Below are 22137 nucleotides of genomic sequence, written 5' to 3'. Positions count from 1 at the left end.
TTGGTCTCTACGGTGCTGCAGAACTATTTGTTTTTAAGTGTGACCCTTTTATGTGCCTCCTGGGAGGTGGGGGGAAGGGAAGCAGGAAGCTCTCTGGAATCTCTTAATTAATCCTGTTAACTTCCATCTCCTACCACAATAGCCTGGCCTGGTGCATGCCTTCATAATGAGATGTAAGTGGCACCTCAGAATTGGGCTCAGCTGTGGTTTAGTGTTTGAGGGAAGTTCGGTTTTAACTCTCTCCAGGCACACCTGATCTAGGCAGAGACAAGCCCTTATTTTCATGGCACAAAAGGGTTTGGGTGGGGAGGGCAGAAGGGGTCACAACAGGAAAACTCTCACATAGTGCCTGTCCTGCTACAAAATCCTAGTGGAGGCAAGGTACTGGCATCTGCCACGTAGTCGCTAGGTGAGGCCAAAACTCTACCCCCGTCACCTCACTGCATGGCAGTGGGAACTAGGAGTCTCCCCTTCATGAGGGGTTTCCAAGGGTTAGTTGTCCCGTGGCAAGTGCTCCTTTTGGGTGGGGAAGATGCCGTAGATCTGGAGCACAGTGGCAGGGGGCTGGATCTCCATAGCAAATGGCACTTTGTCCATGGCTGGGGTGGGGGAGGGGGACAGCAGTCCTATGGATGTATGTTGGCTCCTTGGTTGCCTAGCAATCTGGCTTTGAGGGCTCTTTCCCTGCTGCTCTCTCCAGGAAGCTGAACGTCTCATAAGAAGTGGGGTGGGGGAGGAGGCGCTACGGGAGGCGTGAGCCAGGCTATTTACTCCAGGCAGAAATCTGAGTTCCCAGGGCGCAGGGGTAGAAATGAAAAGTCTGGCCTATAATTATAATAATAATATAATGGGCTTTATTTTGAGCAGTGGCCGGTGCGCTAGGCTTCTGGGATGCCTTCAGATGTGCTTTTTGTCTTGCTGCTGCCTGGTCTGTGGCCGTTCTGTAGAACTTCCAGATTCACTTGAGGTGAATTTTTCTCACCCCCCCCCCTTTTGGGCGAGTGACTTCAGCTGGCATTAGGAGTCAGTATGAGCTGGTTTCTTCCACACGCCCTGTCCGCACAGACTAACCTCTGATCACAACAGGATCTGGTCTCATGTCGGCAGTAAGGAACAGAATGGCCATTGGCTCTTTCAGGGTAACGGGGAGTGGCATGCTGAACAGTTGGCATGTCAGTGGCATTTCTCGGCCTTTTTGGGGAGTTTCCCTCCCCGCTCTTCTTCTCTTCTCCCTTCTCCGGGATAATTTTATGGGGAGTGATGTGGGGCTGATTTGACTCTGCCAGTACAAAGGCAATCTCAGTGACAGCATTGTCTGTGGGATGGCACATCCTGCCTTACCCCAAGCTCTGGGCCATTAATGCAGTGCATGGGAAAAGCTGAGAGGCCACTGAATCAGCAACCCCATTTTTCCAGAAAAGCAGTATCCTGGTGCCCAGCTATAAGAACGAATCAAGGCAGCGGGTGCTGGGTAAGAGGATTTTGCAGGTTTTTTGTAACTGCATGTCTCTGTCTTCTTCCCCAGGTCCCTTGCCAGAGCCAGTTGCCAATGGCGAAGTAGAGAAGGTAAAGATTGTGCCAAGTCTAAACTTTTTTAATAGATGGCATCTAAATGCTGTATTTGCTGTCCCTGCAGTACCAGCGCCCCCTCTTCCCTGGCGTTCTGCCCCATCCCGAAGCTGTCACATTCCCAGCTTGTGCGCCAGGGCTGGGCTGACCTTTGAAAAGGAAGGGAGAGCCAACTCCTTCAGCACCACTCACTGGACGCATTAAGACATGTCCCTCACTGTCTGGGTCCACCCCTTCTCCAAAGAATGGGCCATTCTCTTCCCCAGGGGAGTCCAGCCCCTTCCTAATCAGGCCATTCATCCAAAGGCCTCGTTACTTCCAGTCTGGTTTGGAAAAACAAAACCTCATTAACCATGGGTGCAGCAGAAAGGAAGGCGTCTGCCGGGAAATCTTAATATACATCAAGAAAAGGAGGGAGGAGAGACCCCAGTGTTGTTTCAGACAAGGGAAAAATGCCATGGGTGAGGAATATGCAAATCTTGGCACTGGGATAGTTCCGTCAGGCTTCCTTCCAGACTGGTGTCAGCAGGTGGGAACAGCCTGTATGTTGGAAAGGAGTTAGGGATCAAGAATGGATTCCTCCCCCGGCTCCTTACCCAAGTCTAGCTGAGCTGTCTCATGTAGGTGCAGCTGTATAGAAGCTGGGTGCCAAACACATGAGCACCACTGCTGTTGAAGGGAACAGCAGCATTTGCTTATCAGATAATCGACTAGTTGTTCACGTCCCTACAGCTCAACTGCTGTGTTTAATCCTTCCCAGCCCTGAACAGGCCGTGCTGCAGCCTGTCCAGAAAATGCTTATTAAGCTGCAGCTGCTCAGCAGCTTATGTGCTTGGAAGAAGGATTTCCTAGACCCCCCCCCCCCACTTACAGATCCCACTGAGGGAGGAGCTAATTAATCTACTTCATACCGCTCCCCAGGGAATCGCAGGGACCTTCTGGACACCCAAGCTGTCTGCATCTCCGTCCCCAGGGCAGCACTTAGTTCCCTGCAATCTGTGGTGGGCTTCTGAGACTGGAGAGGCGCTGGCTTGGAGTGACATTCCCGCACTGGCTTGGGGGGCGGGGGGAAGGGCGGTATTAATGGGAGCTCTGGCATTTTGGCTAATCCTGCCTTCCCTTCTGGCTCCTGCTAAATGGAGCTGAGCAGCTGCCAGCCCCTCTGATCCCCCTAAGAAGCACAAAGCCGAAGGGTGGAGGTGGAGTGCAGGGAAACAGGGCTCCTCCACTGTGGGACTCTCTAGGGCCCTGACCTGTCATGCAGGGCACATAGCTGGAGTTGTCAGAGGCAGGAGCTCTGCGGATGGATTTGGCTCCATGTTAAGTTACCTACTCATCTGCCTTTGCACTGCCTGTCGCACCCACCTTTGGGTGCCCCCTCCCTCTCAGATTCTCCCCTCTCCCCCATGGTCCTGCCTGTGTAAGGCACTTGAGCTCAGCAAACTTCTGGATCTACTGCCGCTGACTTTCAGCTCTCGGGACAATTTTCATTCTCGGGCTGTTTCAAGAGTAGCATTTCTGCGTTTGGGCCTCGCCCGGCCGTCTCCTGGCAGACCTACCCCTCCATGTGACTTCAGAGTGAGGCCTAGCTCTCCTATGGGATCCACTGCATAGAAGAGAACGGTGGCAGGAATGGCTGGGAAAAGATGGGAGTATGCGGGCTGTATGGCCTGCCCCCCCCCGGCTGGGGAGGCGGCAGCTCAGTCTCATGTGGTTTCATTCCTTTCAGGAGGACAGCAGAGAGCAGCGGCCAGAGTCTGTGTCTGAAAGTCCATCGAGTCCAGAGCCGGTGTCTGTGTCCTTCCCTTCAAAAGAGATCCACAATGAGGTCCAAAAGAGCACCCGCGGGGCACGGTTTGGGGTTGCATCTGGGGGAACAGCTGCTGACTTGAAGCAGAAGCAGGGAGAGGTCTAGGATTTGCCACCTTGGCTTATGTGGGGGCTGGGGGAGGAAATTAGGGAGACAGCACCCCCTGTTGTCTGGGAAGAGACCTTTGCCTTGGAGAGTCACCACTTCTCCTTGATGGAACAGCAGGAACCCTTATGTGTAGCTGTGGGCTCATACCTTTCTAGGGCCAGGTCTGGAAAAGCATCACCTAGGCCAGCAACGACTGAACCCTTTCTGCAAGGGTCAGTCTCTCTCAAACAAAAATGGCCTGATGCCCAAAGGGGCTGAGTGTCGCCCACTCAGCATCTCTCTAGCAGGGCCGTCCATAGGATTTAGGGGGCTCTACACAGTTCTATTAAACTGGTGCCCTTATGCCTGATGGCAGCTGGGGGATGACATTTTTAGAGATGTGACTTTTTAAAAAAAATCTTCGACAGAAACGAAATACTTTTCAAGTACATTTTAAACTAAAGTCCAGTAGACTAACACAGTAAATTCAGAAACTGACCGTATATATCTGGGGTTGACAAATGGCTTCATTTCCACTTGCGTGGCTCTTTCACTTTTACCTAGAGCCTCTTGGAAAGAAAGCAAAACCACAGACCAGAGATAGGAAGGGGTGGGTGGGTGGACATTAAGACACAATGGTGCTCCAAATTTCTGGGTGCCCTGTGTAGCTGCATATTCTTCATATGAAATGGCTCTGATCTCTAGATCAGCCTAGAAACCTGGGGCTTGTTCAGAAGATAATTGTAGGCAATCTGGTCTACAAATAGTGGCCTAAGGAAATAATAAACTGGGCTTCAGGCAAGGGAAGAAGACTTAGGACAGTAGGGGATAAAGGCAGACCATATGCTCAAGCGGAGGAGATGGGGAGGATTGCTTTAACACTCAATTTGCATGTTGGTCACCTTTGCAGCCTGACTCTCAAGAGGAGGAGAAGCGAAACTCCACACCAGATCCGCTACTTGACCTCAACGTTCCCCTGGCAGTGGCTAAGGAGCGCGCACACCAGAAACGTACCAGCAAGAGGGCACCGCAGATGGACTGGAGCAAGAAAAATGAACTGTTCAGCAATCTCTGAAAGCCCTGCCTCCCCAGGGAGGAAAGGAGAGTTATCCAGCTCTCCAGCCTCTGACCCAAATCTTCACCAGCATCTCGCTTTCTTTCCCATCTCCAGTTTCGCTAGGGAGCAGAGTCCTTTTCCCTGCACTTGGATTGCACAATTTGGTTTTTCTCTACTGTAAACTAAAGGAAAAAAAGCACAATGGCTCCTTTTTGCATTTCCAGAGCAGTGTTAATATTCAGAGAATTCAGTGTCAATAGCATAGGGCTCGTGCATGGTAAGGGGTTGGACCGTATCATGGGCCTGAAACAAACCCTGTGTGTTTACAGTGGACACCACGGGGCCCCTTTCACTCTCTCACCGGCTCTTCACTGAAAGATTAATCCATGTAAATGCAGGGAAGACATTCAGGGGTGACATGGGATTTTGAGTGCCTGACTTGAGATCTCTGAAAAGGGCCTGACTGGCTCTGAGGGGCCGCATGTCTGCAGGTAAGCACCCAAAATCCCTAGACCTGTCTGAATCTCTTAGCCTTGGGCTTCCGTGCATTTTAAGCTCCAGTTTGGCCAAGAAGCAACAACCTTCCTTCCAAGAGTCATTATGTATTTGGGTTTTTTTTAACCTTTGACCTGGGGTTTCCGTCCACAATGATCCACCCTGTCAAATCCGCTGGTCTGAACATACTCTGAGAGCATTGCAGTTGAATCAGTCCAGCTGAGCACTTGTGTGAATGCCATGAAACAGGCACCCTGAGTATCACTGAACCTTTTGTCCCAGGCTTCCAAAGGATCTCACTCCCTAGGGCTACTTAGACCAGCAGGGCTTCTTTTGCCATGTTGTACCCAGAGGGTTTGTTCCCACAGGGCTGGGGATGTTTGGGCCAAGCACAGTGACCAATAACTGCAGGTGAGAATCTCTTTCAATGTCAGGTTACTTCTGGAGACAGAACCGATCTGGGTTTTGAATACTGGAATGTGGAATGTAAACTTTTTAAATACTTTGTTTTTCTGAAATAAGGTTTCCAATCACACTGATTTTTTTAGAAGAAAAAATTTGTGTGGCAATGTTTTTTCCCTCTGGATGTTTTATTTCTGTGTGCGCGATCGGGGTAGAATTGTACTATTAAGCTCAAGAGAAATTCTTTACTAGGAAAAAATCCTTTCTGACTTTGTGTGTTCATTGGATGGCTAAATCCTTCTAAAGCAGGCAGCCTGGGGGCTCTGAGCAATCCCCAGATTTAGCGCTTTGGCTGTGCTATGGAGAGAGACGTGTTGTAACTGCCAATGGCAAACGTGTTTCAGCACTTCCCCCAGAAGCATTTTCCTGGAACAGCTCTCTAGACGCTGCCCTAACATGCTTCCCTACTGTGCTAGTGCGGTTGGGGGGGGGGGGGGGAAACCTGGGCACCACCCCTGGGCTGGCTCAGCTAGTGGTGCAATGCAATTTGGGCAATCCTCCTGCCGGGAGCAGGGACTGGCTTACTGGGTTTGGCAGGCACAAGGTAGGCAGGCTGCCCCCGTAACAGGAGGAGCAGTGTTAAGTGCTGCAGTCCTACACCAGATGTGCTCCCACTTGTGAAGTGGGAGTGGCTGTCAACAATAGTGTAGAGGGGGCCCTGGGAAATTTCTGCTAGTGGGGGTTTGTGTGGCTAAAGTGCCTGCCTGTGCATTGGTCCTGCTGGGGATAGAGATGAAGGCCAGTAGCTCTGCCCTGCCCCCATCTTCAGACTCAAAATAATTGCCCCAAGTGTGGCTGTTTAAGCCCATCCCTCCACTGGCCTGCTTCTGGGGTAGGGAGGGATTGGCTGGACCCTCTGCAGGCTGATGTCTGGGGATTACTAATGCTCTAATCCTTGCTGTTCAGGGGGGTGAGAGGAGGTGCGTGCAAGACTGCCGTGTGTACCAGCCATAATCTGCTACGGCTGTTGCTGGAAAGGATTCCCAGGGAAGGGTCACGGCAAGCGTGTGGGACTCTTAGCTCCATGTTTACTGACCTCATTAGAGGGCAGCAGCCCCAAACTGAGGAAAATAAACCAGCTGCCCTGCAGCTCATCAGACCCGGCCAAAGTGTTTGTGGGGCCCAAGGCAGCACGCTGTGGTTGGCTGTGTTGGGCAGCTCCCAGCCAGGGCAGCAAGCAAGTGTCCGGGCAGCCAGTCAGCACAGGGCCCAAGGCAATTGCCTTGCCCTAATGCCAGGCCTGCAGTCCATCACCATGTCACAAGACCAGGCAAATGCCAAACAAGCGCCAACCCAACGTGTCCCAGGCTGGTAAACATGAGGCCCTGATGAAGCAGCCCCCTGTCAAACGGCAGAGGGAAAGTGGTGAACAGCTGAGAACGGCACTGCTCCTGGGCTGGTGTGGTGTGGAGCAGGCTGCCCTGCTTCCCTTGCCTCTGATAGGGGTATGATGGATGACGTCTGTGACTTGACCTAGCCAATTGTTGAGGTGTGTGTGCCGTTAACATACAGCAGACCTACACTGGAGCATGCAGATGTATAAGAAGCTGCTGCCCACAGGGAAGAGGATCCTGAAATGGGACTGGAAACAAGGGGGGAGGAAGCATGGAAGAAATCTCTGGTCTGTTGAGAGAGACTCACAGCAATGTAATAGTCTTTGGTGTGCAGGGATAGCAAAGGCAAGTCCGGGAAGAAGGGGAGGGGCAAACAAATGCATGAGAGTGTGCTGAAGCAGTTAGAGGATGGGCTTGTGATGTAGGCAGGTTTGTTATTACCCTACCTGCCTACAGCTTTGTCTACACTGCCAATTGAACAACTCTGTCACTCATTGGCGCTTTAAAAAGTTCCCACCTCCACCCCAAAAGACACGTCTGCTGTGGCAGTGTGAACAGATGTATTCTCCTACCCACAATGCAAATCCCAACCCTGCTCAGAGGAGTTGCGAGTATTTTGTCCACATGTGCCAACAGTGCTTACACTGCCAGACTGCTTTAGCGATAGGGCCTTGTCACTAAAAGTGTGTGGTATAGACTATGCCTAACGGTATGTGGATTTCAAAGGGTGTGGGTGCTTTGTTTCCATTCCTAGGTGTGTATGAGATGGGCCAGGCTTGTGTGTGTTTGATGAGTAATGGCATTTAGACTCCAGAGGAGGAAACTACAGTCACCCAGAGGAAGGCAATAGCTTCAGAACAGGGAAGCCTAATAGTGAGGGTAATAGTAGCTAAACTTGATGGACTGAGGCACTGGCCAGCCCTTCTTGCGTGGCTCATTCTCTTAGCCTCCTACTGCAGCCTGCACATGGAGTTGCTCCTAGCAAGAGGCATGTCTTGCTGGAGGTCCTGGGTTCTAAGCCTGGTGGAGGTGATTGAAACAAAAAACAGGACTATGTAGCACTTTAAAGACTAACAAGATGGTTTATTAGGTGATGAGCTTTCGTGGGCCAGACCCACTTCCTCAGATCAAATAGTGGAAGAAAATTGTCACAACCATATTGTCACAACCAAAGGATACAATTTAAAAAATGAACACATATGAAAAGGACAAATCAAATTTCAGAACAGAAGGGAGATTGGGGGGGGAGGTAAATGTCTGTGAGCTAATGATATTAGAGGTGATAATTGGGGAAGCTATCTTTGTAATGGGTAAGGATTATTTTGGAAAAAATTTGGAATGGAGGTCAATGGTTCTGGATTGAGAGAAGATTAAAATAAAGGTGAGAGCAGAGCAGTAAAGTTATGATTAGAGTGCTTCACCAAGGCCCCCAATTAGGATGGTGGTTTGGAGTGTGTTGGGATATGACACTCACAACGCCATCGTGAAGAAACCAGAGAGTTGCCTCTGTATGGATCTATTTTTGTTAGTCCCTAAGGTGCCACAGGGCTACTCATTATGTTTAAAGTTACAGACTAACACAGACTCTGAGCCTATAGATCTGTGACCAAAACTTTGCTCAGACTCCACTGCCTGCCCCAGTGATGTAGGAAATCATATGCAAACACTTGGAAGGTAATAAAGTGATAGGGAATAGCCAGTATGGGTTTGTGAAGAACAAGTCATGCCAAACTAATCTGATAGCTTTCTTTGATAGGATAACGAGCCTTGTGGATAAGGGAGAAGCGGTGGATGTCATATACCTAGACTTTAGTAAGGCATTTGATACGGTCTCGCATGATATTCTTATTGATAAACTAGGCAAATATAACTTAGGGCCACAATAAGGTGGGTGCATAATTGGCTGGATAACCGTAGTCAGAGAGTTGTTGTTAACGGTGCTAAATCCTGCTGAAAAGGGATAACAAGTGGAGTTCCTCAAGGGTCTGTTTTGGGACCTGTACTGTTCAATATCTTCATCAATGATGTAGATATTGGGATAGAGAGTACGCTTATTAAGTTTGCAGATGATACCAAACTGGGTGGGGTTGCAACTTCTTTGGAGGATAGGGACATAATTCAAAATGACCTTAGCAAGTTAGAGAAATGGTCAGAGGTAAACAGGATGAAGTTTAATAAAGAGAAATGCAAAGTGCTCCACTTAGGAAGGAACAATCAGTTCCATACATACAAGATGGGAAGCGACTGTCTAGGAAGGAGCATGGCGGAAAGGGATCTAGGGGTCATAGTGGACCACAAGTTGAATATGAGTCAACAGTGTGATGCTGTTGCAAAAAAAGCAAATATGATTCTAGGTTGTATCAACAGGTGTGTTGTAAGCAAAACTCGTGAAGTCATTCTGCTGCTTTACTCTGCACTAGTTAGGCCTCAGCTGGAGTCCTGTGTCCAGTTCTGGGTGCCACATTTCAAGAAAGATGTGGAGAAATTGGAAAGGGTACAGAGAAGAGCGACAAGAATGATTAAAGGTCTAGAGAACATGACCTATGAAGCCAGGCTTCATGAACTAGGCTTGTTTAGTTTGGAAAAAAGAAGATTAAGGGGGGACATGATAGCGGTTTTCAAATATCTAAAAGGGTGTCACAGGGAGGAAGGAGAAAATTTGTTCCTCTTGGTTTCTGAGGACAGGACAAGGAGTAATGGGCTTAAAGTGCAGCAAGGGAGGTTTAGGTTGGACATTAGGAAAAAATTCCTAACTGTCAGGGTGGTCAAATATTGGAATAAATTGCCAAGGGAGGTGGTGGAATCTCCCTCTCTGGAGATATTTAAGAACAGGTTAGATAGACATCTGTCAGGGATGGTGTAGATGGAGCTTGGTCCTGCCTTGAGGGCGGGGGGCTGGACTCGATGACCTCTCGAGGTCCCTTCCAGTCCTATGATTCTATGATGTAAGGGCTTTACTAGGAAAGCTGAACTAACACCGTTACACACCAGCTCCCTGGTGAATGGTGAGGCTCCACTCAGAGACTTGTAGTGGAGGAAATAAGTCTTGGAAGGAAAGGTGTCTAGCCAAGTAGCAGTTGCAGAGCCTGGCTAGGGAGCTTGTTCCGTGGCTGCCAGCGCCACCTTGTGGCTTGGGCTTAGCAGCGAAATCAGAGTTTGCAGCCCTATATGTGTGTGTGTATGCTCAGTAGCTGAAGGGAGTTAAACTGATAAGCCCTTAGCCTGTGGACTGTACAGGGTAAGTACATTGCAAATCAAACCCAGACAGCTATTTGGTCATAACTGCAACACCTCAAAGGTCAGGGCTATTTTTCCTAAGCACTAGAAACTTCCCAGGGTTCAATTAGTGTAACCTCAGCATTACAAACACCAGAGTTTGGAACCTACCAGTCAAGCACACATCTCATTTTGAACTGGGAGTGCTCAATCAGGCAGCAGCAGAAAGGCACACCAAATACATTCAGTGCTGTTAAACTTCTAAAAATAAAGGGAAAGTGTGTGTGGGGGGGGGGGGGTGAGAGAGTTGACAAGGCGAGGAAATGGTTTCTGTGCTTGTTTCATTCAAATGAAGATGGTAACTTAAAAGCAGCATTTTTTCCCTTGTGTGGTAAAGTTTTGAAGCTACATTCAGTCAACGGTTAGTGGTAAGCTTTGGAAAACACGCAAAGCATTTTGTTCGGAGTTACAAATAGCCTCTGTTCCTGAGATGCTTGTGGTGTTGAGGTTCTACTGCAAAATGGTGACTGCCCTGTCCCCAGCCCTTGCATTCGTGGCTGGTGGTGGCACCGTACAAACAGGGTCTCCTCTAGGCCCTTTGCTGAGTTCTAATGGGTCTGCCAGTTGTAAGGGGATCTCTCTCTCCCCCTACCTGTTCTGAGAATGGCAACCTCAGGAAATTGGGGGTGTTCTGTAACTCGGCTGCTGCTCTGCCCAGGTTGAGCGCTTGACCTTTTCACTTCGGTTCAAAAACAAAATGATGGAATTTCACATGATGCAGCTGTGGTGAAAAAAATTCTAGATGCCAGAAACTCTGCTGTTTAAGACTCCCATTGCTCCTCACCAACCAATAAATGAAGACTCCACTAGTGCCACAGCTGAGAACGCCAGGGAGAATTTCCTGACTTTTTGGTGTGTTGTTTTTCACCCCAATTTTCATTCTGCCTACTTTTGCCTTTCTGACCCATTTGTGAAATTGTGTGTAGAGAACCTCCTCTCTCTTCCCCTCCTTCGCACACCAGCTGCATGGCCCACTAGTGGCTAAATTCCATGTAAGTATTTAGCTGCTGTCTACTGGGCAACATCATATGAAATAACATATTGTGGTGGGGAGGTTTTGGAAACACAAGGTTAAAGATAACTATGGAAAAATGACTTGACTCGCACCTGCAGTCTGTTGTGTTGCATGGTTGGTAAATTTGCAACATCAGGGGCTAGGAATGATGAACTGCAAAAAACTTGATAAGTGGGTAGGATAGAACCCTTGTTCCTTGTGGCTCCTGGTATGTACAATACCTGGAGCGAGCTGGCTGGCCTTTCAGAGCACTCAGAGGGTGCATCTAGACAGCAGCACTATTTTGGAATACTTTGGTATCCTAAAATAGCGTTTTCCACGTCTCGACAGTGGGCCCCCTATTCCAAAATAGCTTTCAAAATAATGGGTGCGCTATTCTGACATTCCTGTAAACCTCATTCCACCATGAGGATGTTTCCACGAGGATTAAGGGATGTTTGGGAATAGTGCGCTATTTCAAAATTAACTTGAAATAAGCTACGCAATTTGTGTAGCTCAAATTGCGTAGCTTATTTTAAGCTAAGGATGCAGTGTAGACGCACCCAGAGATAGTTGGGTGAGTATTTCTGATTAATGCTTTTGGCCCAGAATACCAGGGTTCACTAGTCTTACAAAAATATTGGTGAAAGTTTTTAAAATATGCTGGTTAAACTTAAGAACAAAGCTTATGAAGGTGAAGGAAACTTACTACATTAATGTTTGTTAGTTTCTAAGGGGCTACAGGACCATTTGTTTTTTTAAGTTACAGACTAACACGGCTACCCTCTGAGTCTGAGAAGAAATTACAGCAGGGAGTAATTTCTAGCCAGAGCTTTACAAACACTTAACTGACAGCGATGGTGTCCCAAAAGGGGAAGGAAAAACAGACCCAAACTAAGGTGCAGTGAGCTATGGGCAAAGAGGCTCTCCTGCCTTAAAATGACTGGCCCTCTTTTGAGGCACTTCCTTTGAGAGTTACAGAACATGACTGAGTGGGGAAAGGATAAAGAGAGGGCTATAAATCAGGATGTGTGGAGCAAATGAGTAAGGGAGTGTTGTTTACCCCTTCAGGTAAGACATGAACCTGGGGTGACTCAGTAAAATCAGTGGGCAACCAAAAGGAAATATTTCTTCACCCAGCACTCAGTCAGGCTGTGGAATGTGTTGCCAGGGATGTTGCAGATAAGGGGAAGGAGCAGAGAGACATTGGAATGTCAAAGTTAATGGAAAACCAGAGCAAAAATTCCACAGAAATGCCATCCCCTTCACCCTGCTCTGATTTGAGGCTTCTCCTACAGCTGTGACCTAGCTGAGTTCCAGGGAAATTAAATAATTATACTCTTGGTGTATTAATGTCTCCAGGAGGTTATTTCACTCTCTAGGCAATTTTTGATGTGGAGGAGACACTCCAAGATTTTGGTAAGTGGTTAAGGGGGCCACACTTTTCAATGGAGGGGGTATGGGATCTGGGATGGAGGTTGGGTGAAGAAGGAAGCTCAGGGTAGGGGACTGGGGTGCAGGAGAGGGTGTAGGGTCTGAGAGGGAGTTCATGATCTGGAAGGGAGTTGTGACATGGAGGAAGAGGAGTGCAGAGGGTTTGGGTGGTGACCTTTGGCAGGAGGGGATGGTGGCCTGGGGCAGGGAGTGCCAAGTGCAGGCTCTAGCCAGTAAACGGGAGCTGACAGTTTTTGCTGGGCGGTGGGGACAGCATCTAAAACCTCTGCCTCCCCCTGGTGCCCAGAGCAGAGAGTCACAGGGAGCAGTCACACTGCTTAAAGTGGTGTGGCGCTGCTCAGTGCTCTAGTGTCCCAGGAGGGCAGGCCATGGGCCAGATCCAGCCCACGAGCCATATCTTGCCCACCTGTGCTCTAGGGAGTGGTTGGAGAGATGAGCAAGCATGTGATGCAGGCTAATGGGCAGAATAATCTGCCCGTCAGAATATGTGCATCCTTCTGAGCCACTCAGGGAATCCGGACAAATACTGGAAACACTTTGAGAAGTCAGGAGCAGCCTGCAGATGTGGCATTGATCAGAATTGGGGCTGGCTTGTAATATTAGCAGTGCCCAACAGGTCTTCATTCTGCCAGTAAATTCGAATAGACTGAACTGAGAAGCAGGCTGAGACATCCATACCTTTCTGAGCTAGTCCCTGTAGTCCACGGCTCACTGCCCTTTCCTCCCTACCTTCACATCCACAGTTCTGGGGCTGTCATTTTTAGGCAGGGTTCCCCTGGTATTTAAACCCAGGACTTCAGGCAGCACAGGCAAGACCCGTGCTACAAGGCCATGCAGCCCAGTTCAACAGACGCCGACTTCCCTCTGAGTGTCTGTGTTTTGCAGGATGCCACTGTAAGCAGCCTCCAGGGACCTCAGGGATGAGGAACGCTGTAGCCATGACAGTCTGGAACAAGGGCCTGCTGGTTTAAACCAGTGCCACTCTCAGTAAGGAACCACCAGGCTGGAAATAGAGGCCCTGGATGGCAGGGGTATCCACAAATAAGCAGCAGCATGGGAGAAAAGCCTGTTTTGTTTGTTGAAGTTTAGCAGTGGTGGGGAGGGTGTCAGGTGATGACTGGCAATACCCTCCCCCATGGGAAATGACACTCCCGGACTTTGCTGAGCTAGTGGCCCGCAGAAGCCGATTCCACCAAGGGGAGGTAGCTGTTGCTCAAGACTTCGGATTTCACAGATCATATATTTTATACACAGAGCAAATCTCTCCATTCCAACCTGCTCTCCAAACCTCCCAGCTTCAGCATTCTTCTGCTCACTGAGCATTCGGGGAATTTACTCACTACAGAGGGAAGACTTCTCTAGGAACGGTTGCTGGTGAGGTAGCAGGAAGGAGCTTGTGGACAAAGCACAAGTGAGTTTCTCAGGGGCCTTTGCTCTGTCCCTGGGGTGGAGAGGGGGGAGCGGTGGGAATAGAATGAAATGAGCCCACACTTGTGCTCAGAGAACTCTTGGATTAAATTGCTGCTGAGCTCCAGGGTGGAAACAGAGGGCACAATAACAACACCACCTTGAGGAATCGCAAACTATTCGTAGGGCCGTCTGCAAGTGCCAGAGATACCAGGTCTGCTTCCTTGACCCATGTCAGTCAGGAGACACCAACAGGGTTTTTAAAACTCTTTTGGGGCCTTCTTTCCAATGTGTGTGGGAACAACCCTAGGGAGTTGGATGGAGAGAGCTAGTGGGGGAGTGTGGAGGCCAGGAGCAGGGAAGGAGAGGAGAAGCAGCTATGTGGCAGAGAGAATCCTGAGGAGGTAGTCAAGAGTCCTGGGTTTCTCAGAAAGGGGAAGCATAGGAGTCCCAGGGCATGTCTACACATCAGGGCTAAAGCCAAAATACGCTAAGCAACTTGAGCGACGTCAATTGCGTCACTTAAGTCAAAATAGCTTATTTCGGCTTTTGGCGCTGTCGGAAGTCCGAGTTAGAGCCCTCTTCCTCCGACTTCCCTCACTCCTCATGAAATGAGGGCTACAGGAATCAGAGTAAGAAGTCCTCCAGCTTGCCATTATTTTGCCATTATGTTGAAATAGCTGCTTGCTGTGTAAATGCAGACTATGTTGTTTCGGAGTAATGTCAGTTATTCCAAAATATCGCTGCTGTGTAGACATAGCCCCAGGGTTTCAGGCAGGTGCCTTAGAATCTGCAGAGAGGATACGGTGAGCTGGGTTGGGGACTTGCCACAGAGCCTCCCTAGTTCGTAGGCGTGCCTGGGGAAATCTCCAGGGAATTGATGAGTTTTGCAAATAGTGAGTCAGCAAACAAGCATGCTAGCACATAATCTGTGCTGACACACTCCCTGCCTTTGTTTTGACAACTTTCTGTTCCATTTGTTCCTTTCTGCTCCTAGTGCTCTAGCAGATGTACAGCAAGGTGTCTGTAACAGGAGGCAGGTGCCACTGCCTGTCTCTGCTGTTAACAAAAAATCTCTGCCCAGTTAGAGTGGGATGAGACTGCTGAGGGGAGTGGGGTGACGCTTTTTGGATCAGAGAAGTGAGATTTATAAAGTGCCAATGGCTAGGTGGCAAGTGTTTGCTGACAGGCATTTCATGCTGCTTATAATCATCTCCATGTGACCTTGCATGCTGCCCGTTTGCTGCATCTTGCCTTATTGAATGACACTCGCTATGAAAGGGACTTTTTGTGGGCATACATTACCTGGTACCAGGGGCCTTGATCCCTGCTTGAGATTGCTCAGCACTCCCACAGTACAAGGTACCACCCTGGTCTGTAACGAACTAGCTGGATACTGCTCCATTACAAATTCATACATATGTTCTTATCACCCCCAGTTTCCTCCCCTTTGTTATTTCTAACACTTCATGTGCCAAGGCTCAGAGAAATGGGCATTCCCCTTTTTTTGCTTCATCTCTAGAATCTGAAAAATGAAAGTCAGCTAGTGATATCACTTCTGTTTTCTAAGCCAGTTTCACTCCTGAGCTCAAGGCTGCAGTGTAAACGCAGCAGAAGGGTGTGGGTTGGTCTACCTGGGGCTGTCACTTTAATGCCAGCTTTGTAAAGATGGGCCTGTTTGCAAGGGGAGAACCAACAGCTTTGCTTTAACAACTGGCTTTTCAAGTCTGGTCATGGAAGCTAGAGCTCTTTGCAAGGCAAAGCAGGTATGTCAGTCTGCCCTTAGGGCTGCCTGCAGTTCCATGTCTCTCCTCTTTGGGGCGCTGTTTTTGTGCAGCCTTGGCACAGGGTCTAGACTTGAGGGGGCCACACCAGTAAACCCAGCAGTGATGGGGCTGAAGGCAACACCTCCAAAGCCATGGGGCACTGGAAGATGCAGGGCAGATTTAGGGACCAGCAAAGACAGGGTTTTAGCTTACAACAAGGAAGGGGCAGGAATAGAGGAGCTTGGAAGTGGGATGAGAATGCCCACAACAGCCAGAGCCAGGTGCCACAAGGAGATCCCAGCACTGGAAGAAGCCACTCCATGCCTAGCCAGCTGCGTCTGCACTTCCATGGCAGTGAACTGCTCTCGACTGGGGCTGGCAGAGATTCCTATGGCACAGCCCTGCTCCTGGAGAGTGACAGTCCTGTGAGTATTTTGCTGCAGGGGGGCCCTGCCTGGAAGGGGTGTTGCTTTCAGAGGGGCTGTGAATCCAGCCTTGCCTCTTGGGAGGAGAGGAACCGCCCGCAGGGAGAGGGCAGCAGCCTGTTTACAGGTGCTCGGCAGTGCTCTCCCTACAGGCGGGGGAGTGCCAGTTCTGAGAAAAGGCTGCCTTGATGGAACATTAATGAAATCCCAGAGCTCTGCCCAGCTGATCTGGGGAGTCTGCCAAGGAATATTCACTCCTCCGCTGCCTCCCTTTGGCCTCTGAACTCGGAGAAAGGGCCTGTGGGGTCTCAGGGAGATCAACAGCAGTGCTCCAGCCTCCTCTCCTGAAGATCCTCCCTCTGCATTCTCAGACCACTCTCAGAGGAGGCCTGGGAATTACTGCATTGCACAAAGAATCCAGGATCTCAGTCCTTGATCCAGGGATGCCCTCCCAGCCACTGGGGCCTAGTGGTGAGAGCACAGGACTCAGGGAGGCCCTCTGAGCAACTGGGGCCTAGTGGTTAGAGCACAGGACTCAGGGAGGCCCTCTGAGCAACTGGGGCCTAGTGGTTAGAGCACAGGACTCAGGGAGGCCCTCTGAGCAATTGGGGCCTAGTGGTTAGAGCACAGGACTCAGGAACCCTGGTTTGGAGTCCCATCCCTTTTGCTGACCTAGAGGAGTTATGATTTGCTCAAAGCCACAGCTGCTGTAGCTGTTAAACAGGAATAATAACGCTGCACCTACCTTGACAAAATACATGGAGATTGTTGGGAAGAAAATACTACACTGTGTTAATCTTCAGTGATGATTCTTTAATGGCAGCTGTGCCCACTGCAAGAGTAAGATAAAGTGACAGCAGCGTCCCAGGGACGTTGCACCCACATCCATGATACCAGGTTAAGTGAGCCGCAAGATCCGCACCCACAGCTTCAGGCTGGAGACTGTTGGAATCCTGTCGGGAGGGCAGGGAGGGATTTGCTCACAGTTCTCATTGCCCAGTTGCTGGAGGACAAGGGCCACTGCAGCAAGCTAGTTGGGCACACAGGTTTTGTCAGCACCAGTGCCGGTGAAATTGCCTTCCAGATCAATTTCGGGTTTCAGCAGACGGGCTCAAATCAGTCAGTGTCTGGGTGGCTCAGTTCCCCCTCCTGAGAGATCCTGCCCTCATTCATGTCTATTAGGTGGCCAATGAACATCAAAGGCAGGGTAATTTTGGGAGAAGGATGCTCCTTAAGTTACAGCAGGGAGTGTGGCCTAGTCTGAGCACCAAACTGCAATAGAGATGAGAGCTGGATTCTATCTTTGACTCAGCCACTGCCTCCTGTCAGGAAAGTTGCGTAAATGCTCTGGGCCTCAGTTTCCATGAATGTCGTATTCTTCCCCGGAGGGGTTATGAGACTTCACTGACATGTCCTACTATACAGATGCTCCAGAAGGATGGAACAAATCTTTATTCCTTATTCTTCCCAGAGTCCAGTACGTCCTTCTGCCAGTGGCTGAGGGGAAGGGAGGGGCTGGTTTAACAGGGGCTGCCATGGAGAAGGCATGGGGCTCTGTCAGGGGAGACGGTGCTGTGGTACACCTCCTTAAGGAGCTCCAGCCAATGGCCCTCCAGACTCAGTGGCTTCTCAGGCTCTGTCAGCGTGGCAGCATGAAACCCATAAAACAATACTTATCTCCTCATTCCCACCAGTTGCCATGGAAACGAGGCCTGATCACCCACAGTTTGCAGGCCCAAAGCTGTAACCTGGGACAACAGAACTGGTTGTTCATGTCCCTGCTGGCTGCGGTAGACTTGGGGCCTGGGCAGCCCTGGTTACTGTCACCCTGCAGGTGGCAGCTGGGCAGGCCAGCAATACTCTTGCATAAAGAAGGACCTTCCAGAGAGTTCTCTACTTAGTTGAGTTGGGCCCATCTCACTGAATGACCTTATAGTGTAAGCTTCTCCCTCCTTTCCCCGCCCCACCCCCCCTGCTTCTGAGCGTTTCCCATTAAATTTCCCTCCAGTGAAGCTTATAACAAGGGAGGGCAATCTAAAACACGAGAGCCGAAATACCCCCAAAGTCCTGGGTGAACGTGGATTACGCAAATGGCTCCTTCTTATAATGGGCAAATCAACAGCTTGGATTTGTCTCCCTGGACTGTGTCCTGCTGGAGACTCAGGTCTGAACTTTGCCAGTCTGCATCCTCCCAGCATGGCCCAGTACCAGCCCAGGAACTTGCTGGCATAGTTCCCCGCCTCCGCCCAGTGGAACCAGGTTGGGCCCACTTCAGGGACCCTCAAGAGAGCATTAATGGAGAGCCCTGTTGCAGGGCCAGTAAGTCACTGATGCTACAGTTACACTGACTTTTTTTCCCCCACCAGAAGAAGATATGCAAATTGTGCTCGCATTTGCATATCTTCTTCCGATTCTTTTTGTGGAGAAGGTTTTTCTGATATTTGGCCCTGTGTAGATTGGACCAAATGTCAGAAAAAAACCCTCTTTGCAAGACCCCTTATTCCTTGTAAAGTGAGGTTTACAGAGTCTTGCAAAAGAGGAGGTTTGATGACTAGAACTGTGAGGAGCTTTAATTAGTTAAATTTCTTCCTAATGTAACCACGGCTTCCCTCCCCCGAGACCTTCTCCTTATGGATTCTGAGGGGAGAGTCTTCAGCAGTAGGAGTGGATGTTTGCTGCAAAGGAATGTGGACTTTATTTAAAACATCCAGCAAAGCTGTGATAGAGCAACTCCCATCCCTTTGTTGCCCCTGCCCACCACATCAATGAGGAGCCATGGCAGAGCCTGAGCTCACAGGGCAGAAGCACTCAGACAGCAGCCTCCTGGGGAAACACGCAAGATGACTAGTTAAGCACGTTCCCCAGGCTTCCCTCCTGGGCTGACTTCTGGATCTGCCTAAAATACAGGCCCCAAGTCCTGGAGAACCCAGGGCAGATGTACCAGCCCCCTCATCTCTGTGGGGCAGTTGGAGAACCCAGGGCGGGTTTCTCAATCCCCAGTCAGAAAATGGAGGCACAGTCAACTGAATGACCCACTCCAGGCCTCATGGGAAGTCCAGGGCAGAGCAGAGACCCGAATGTCCCCGTTCCCCATCCAGTATCCTGCCCTTTAAGTGAGGGCCGTGTGATTCATGGTTTCCCTGTGAGCATTTCATGCTGCCTGTTGCTAGGAAGCGGTGCTAGGGCCTGCACCGGGTGCAAATAACACTTTGCTTTCAATACAGAGACCTGTCCCACAACCACCTGAGCGAAGTCCGAGCAGAGGACCTTGCCGCATACCCCAGCCTCCAAGTGCTGTAAGTCACTCCCCAGCCCAGGACTGGGCAAGATGCGGCCCGGAGGCTGGATCCGGCCCACCTAACACTTTGATCCAGCCCATGGACGGCATCTGGCGTCTTTCTGTTTATATCCTGCTGCCCGTGCCACTGAATTTCCAGGCGGCGGCTCAGGCAGCAGGATCCTATTGAAATGGCTCCTGGTAGTGGTGCTATCCTGGCAGGGGCCGGAGCCATGAGCCCTTTAATAGCCGTAGCAACCATGGGTAGCTCCCAGGCAAGGCAGTAGCAACAAGGCTAGGAGCCAAAAGCCCTTTGCTGTGTTTAGTTCAAAACCTTCAGCCCCAGCCCCGCCCCTCCTGCACCATGGAGATAGCCCATGGCCACCTACCAAAATTTATTACGTGGCCCCCTGCATTGGTGTGTGGTAGCCTAGGCGGGGCCTAAACCTCTGCCCACACTCTGCCCCCAGAACGCCTATTGTAGTATTGCTGCCCCCGGCACCCGCTGTCCCTGTACTGCAGGGGCTGGAGAGGCTCAGGCTGCATGGCCTCCTCCCTCCCAAGTGCTCCAGAGGCTAGGGAGGCTGTAGCCCACAGCAGCCTCTGTCCTTGGTGCTCCGGAAGCCAGGGAGGCTGGGGCATGGATGCCCGCTCGACCCCTCCCATCTCTTCCCCTCCCTGTGGTGAGAGAGGGGGCGGGGCTATAAGTGGGGCTGGGACCCTGCCTCCCGCCACACCAGCTGCACCAACCACCCATGCCTCCTGTGAAAATTATTGCTGACCCCTGCCTTAGCCAAAGCCCCCATCCCTTCCCCATCAGCTTGTCACTTACTTCACAGTCCAATTTGGGCGGCAAGAAAGGGCCCAACAGGTTTGACTCATTGGCAATGTTTTCAGCCCAGATGCTCAACGGCCCACGAAGCTGATGCTACCGGCCTCAGTGGCACCCCTAATCAAGCTTGCTGGCCACTGTGGGGGCTGCAGTATCCAGAAGCCATGCTTCTCCTGAGCTCCGCACAGTCCGTGGCATGCTGCATGCTAGCCTGAGCTTTCCAGCAGAAGTCCCGGCTGTTCCCTCCTGGCGAGGAATCAGGGCCCAGAGCTGTCTCCCCTCCCTCACCAGGATCTCCTCTCTGGTCTTTCCTTGGCAGGGATTTGAGCTACAACTGTATCCGCACCATAGAGGAAGGAGCCTTCCGCCACCTGGGCAGGCTGCAATCTCTGTAGGTTATGGGCCTCCTCTCAGACCTCTCTCCACCTGCTCCTATTCCTTCTGTCTCCCTGCCTTGGTGTATTTGTCCCTATCCCTCCTCTCCCCATCCTTGTATCCCCCATACCCCCTCCCTCACACTTCCCCCCACATTTTGGTGAGTGTTTCTTCCATTTGGGGGGTGGGGCTCTCTACACCGACTGAGGGAGGGGTCTAGAGGTGCCCAGCTTCCCTTCTCACTGTCCTCCCCTTCCTCCACTCGCATCCCACAGCAAGCTCGTCTCTAACAGCCTTGTGTGCGGCTGCTCCTTGCGCTGGCTCGTGGCCTGGGTGCGAGAAAAGCGCCCGCTCATGAGTGATGCAGAGATGTTCCATTGCTTCCAGCCAACAGCCTCCAGCAGCATCGGGCTACTGGAGGCAGATTTCTCAGCTCTGACCTGTGGTGAGTGACCCCCCCGCCCCAGCCATGGCACCCCGAGCCCTGCTGGAGAGGCTGGCCTTGGGGGGGAGGGAAGATCCCAGATCCGTGACGGAATTCCAAGCATCAGACTCCTCTGCGACTGTTGCCCCCACCCCAGCCCATGTGAGCCTGGCAAAGCATCCCAGGCATGTGTTATGAATGTAGGGGGTGGAAGAATTCCTCATGAACACAGTGGTTTGAATGTTCCCGTTGGTGCTCTGTGGTAGTGAGGGAGCTGCCTTTGTCCAGCCCCTCCTTTGTATTTTTGGACTCTCTGACTTCACCTGGGAAAATCAAGAGCTAGGTACCTCACAGGCTGCCAAAGCGTGAAGCCTCTCTGGCTCTCCTCCATCCAATTCTATGGACGTTTTTTCTCTGTTTTGTTTTTGGAAAGACTCCAGGAGTTTTCCCCTTGTGAGGTTAGGATGCCCCTTCCCATAGCAACCACTCATCTGCCAGAGCCAAGCACAGATGTCCAGACTCTGGTACAAAGCAAAATCACGGAGCTGTAGGGCCTGGTTCAGCATGCTGTCCCTGAGGACTGATGCAGATGCAGGATTCTGATTCAGACCCATCGGAGAGCTTCAGGAGAGTAACTGGGATGGATGAATGAGAGAGAATCTGTAGGAAAAGATGAGCTGGACCAGGAGGACCCAGATAGGATAGAGAAACTAGGTGAGAGGAAGGAGAGGTCAGATCAGAAAATTGCTTCAGGGTTAAAGAAAGAACAGGTGACCCAGGAGGTCACCTCAGGTTCCCTAGAGCAGAAACTTCACCAAGGCCTCAGTGAACTGGGAGAGCTCCAGATAGCCTAGGTCCATGTGCAAAGCATTGCGCGATGAAGGGTGGCTTATTATAGGTGTACGGTGAAGTCATGGTTTCACTTACATCAACAGGAGTTTTGCTGTGGAGTTCAGCAGAGCTAGGGTTTCGCTCTTTGTGGGGGTTTACAAATGTAAAAAAGAAAGTCCTCAGAGAAACAGGGAATTAAGAGAGTAACAAAGCCAAAGACCTGTGTAGTTGTAGGGTATTCCTGAGAGGCGAGGAGAGCAA

At 50.6% G+C, this 22137-nt stretch overlaps 2 protein-coding genes across 3 annotated transcripts in view; both read left to right on the top strand.

The window, feature by feature from the left end:
* The window catches only part of NHERF1 (NHERF family PDZ scaffold protein 1), a 37007-nt gene extending 31444 nt beyond the window's left edge, over positions 1-5563 (top strand). For both annotated transcript variants that reach the window (XM_075903714.1, XM_025178096.2), the window contains exons 4-6: positions 1526-1566; positions 3299-3397; positions 4377-5563. In XM_075903714.1, the coding sequence (XP_075759829.1) occupies positions 1526-1566; positions 3299-3397; positions 4377-4541 (305 nt within the window). In that variant the 3' untranslated portion in view covers positions 4542-5563. The remainder of the gene's footprint in view (positions 1-1525; positions 1567-3298; positions 3398-4376) is intronic.
* Positions 5564-9034: 3471 nt separating this feature from the next.
* LOC102459442 (polycystin-1-like) overlaps positions 9035-22137 on the top strand; it is a 73547-nt gene continuing 60444 nt past the window's right edge. Inside the window, exons 1-4 of the mRNA XM_075903721.1 lie at positions 9035-16137; positions 19362-19433; positions 20566-20637; positions 20897-21066. Coding sequence (XP_075759836.1) covers positions 15680-16137; positions 19362-19433; positions 20566-20637; positions 20897-21066 — 772 coding nt within the window. The 5' untranslated portion in view covers positions 9035-15679. The remainder of the gene's footprint in view (positions 16138-19361; positions 19434-20565; positions 20638-20896; positions 21067-22137) is intronic.

This window comes from Pelodiscus sinensis, chromosome 20 (genome assembly GCF_049634645.1).
Source record: "Pelodiscus sinensis isolate JC-2024 chromosome 20, ASM4963464v1, whole genome shotgun sequence".
NCBI lineage: Eukaryota > Metazoa > Chordata > Testudines > Trionychidae > Pelodiscus > Pelodiscus sinensis.
The sequence above is the reverse complement of the archived record's forward strand: the minus strand, read 5'-3'. Positions and strand labels throughout refer to the sequence as shown.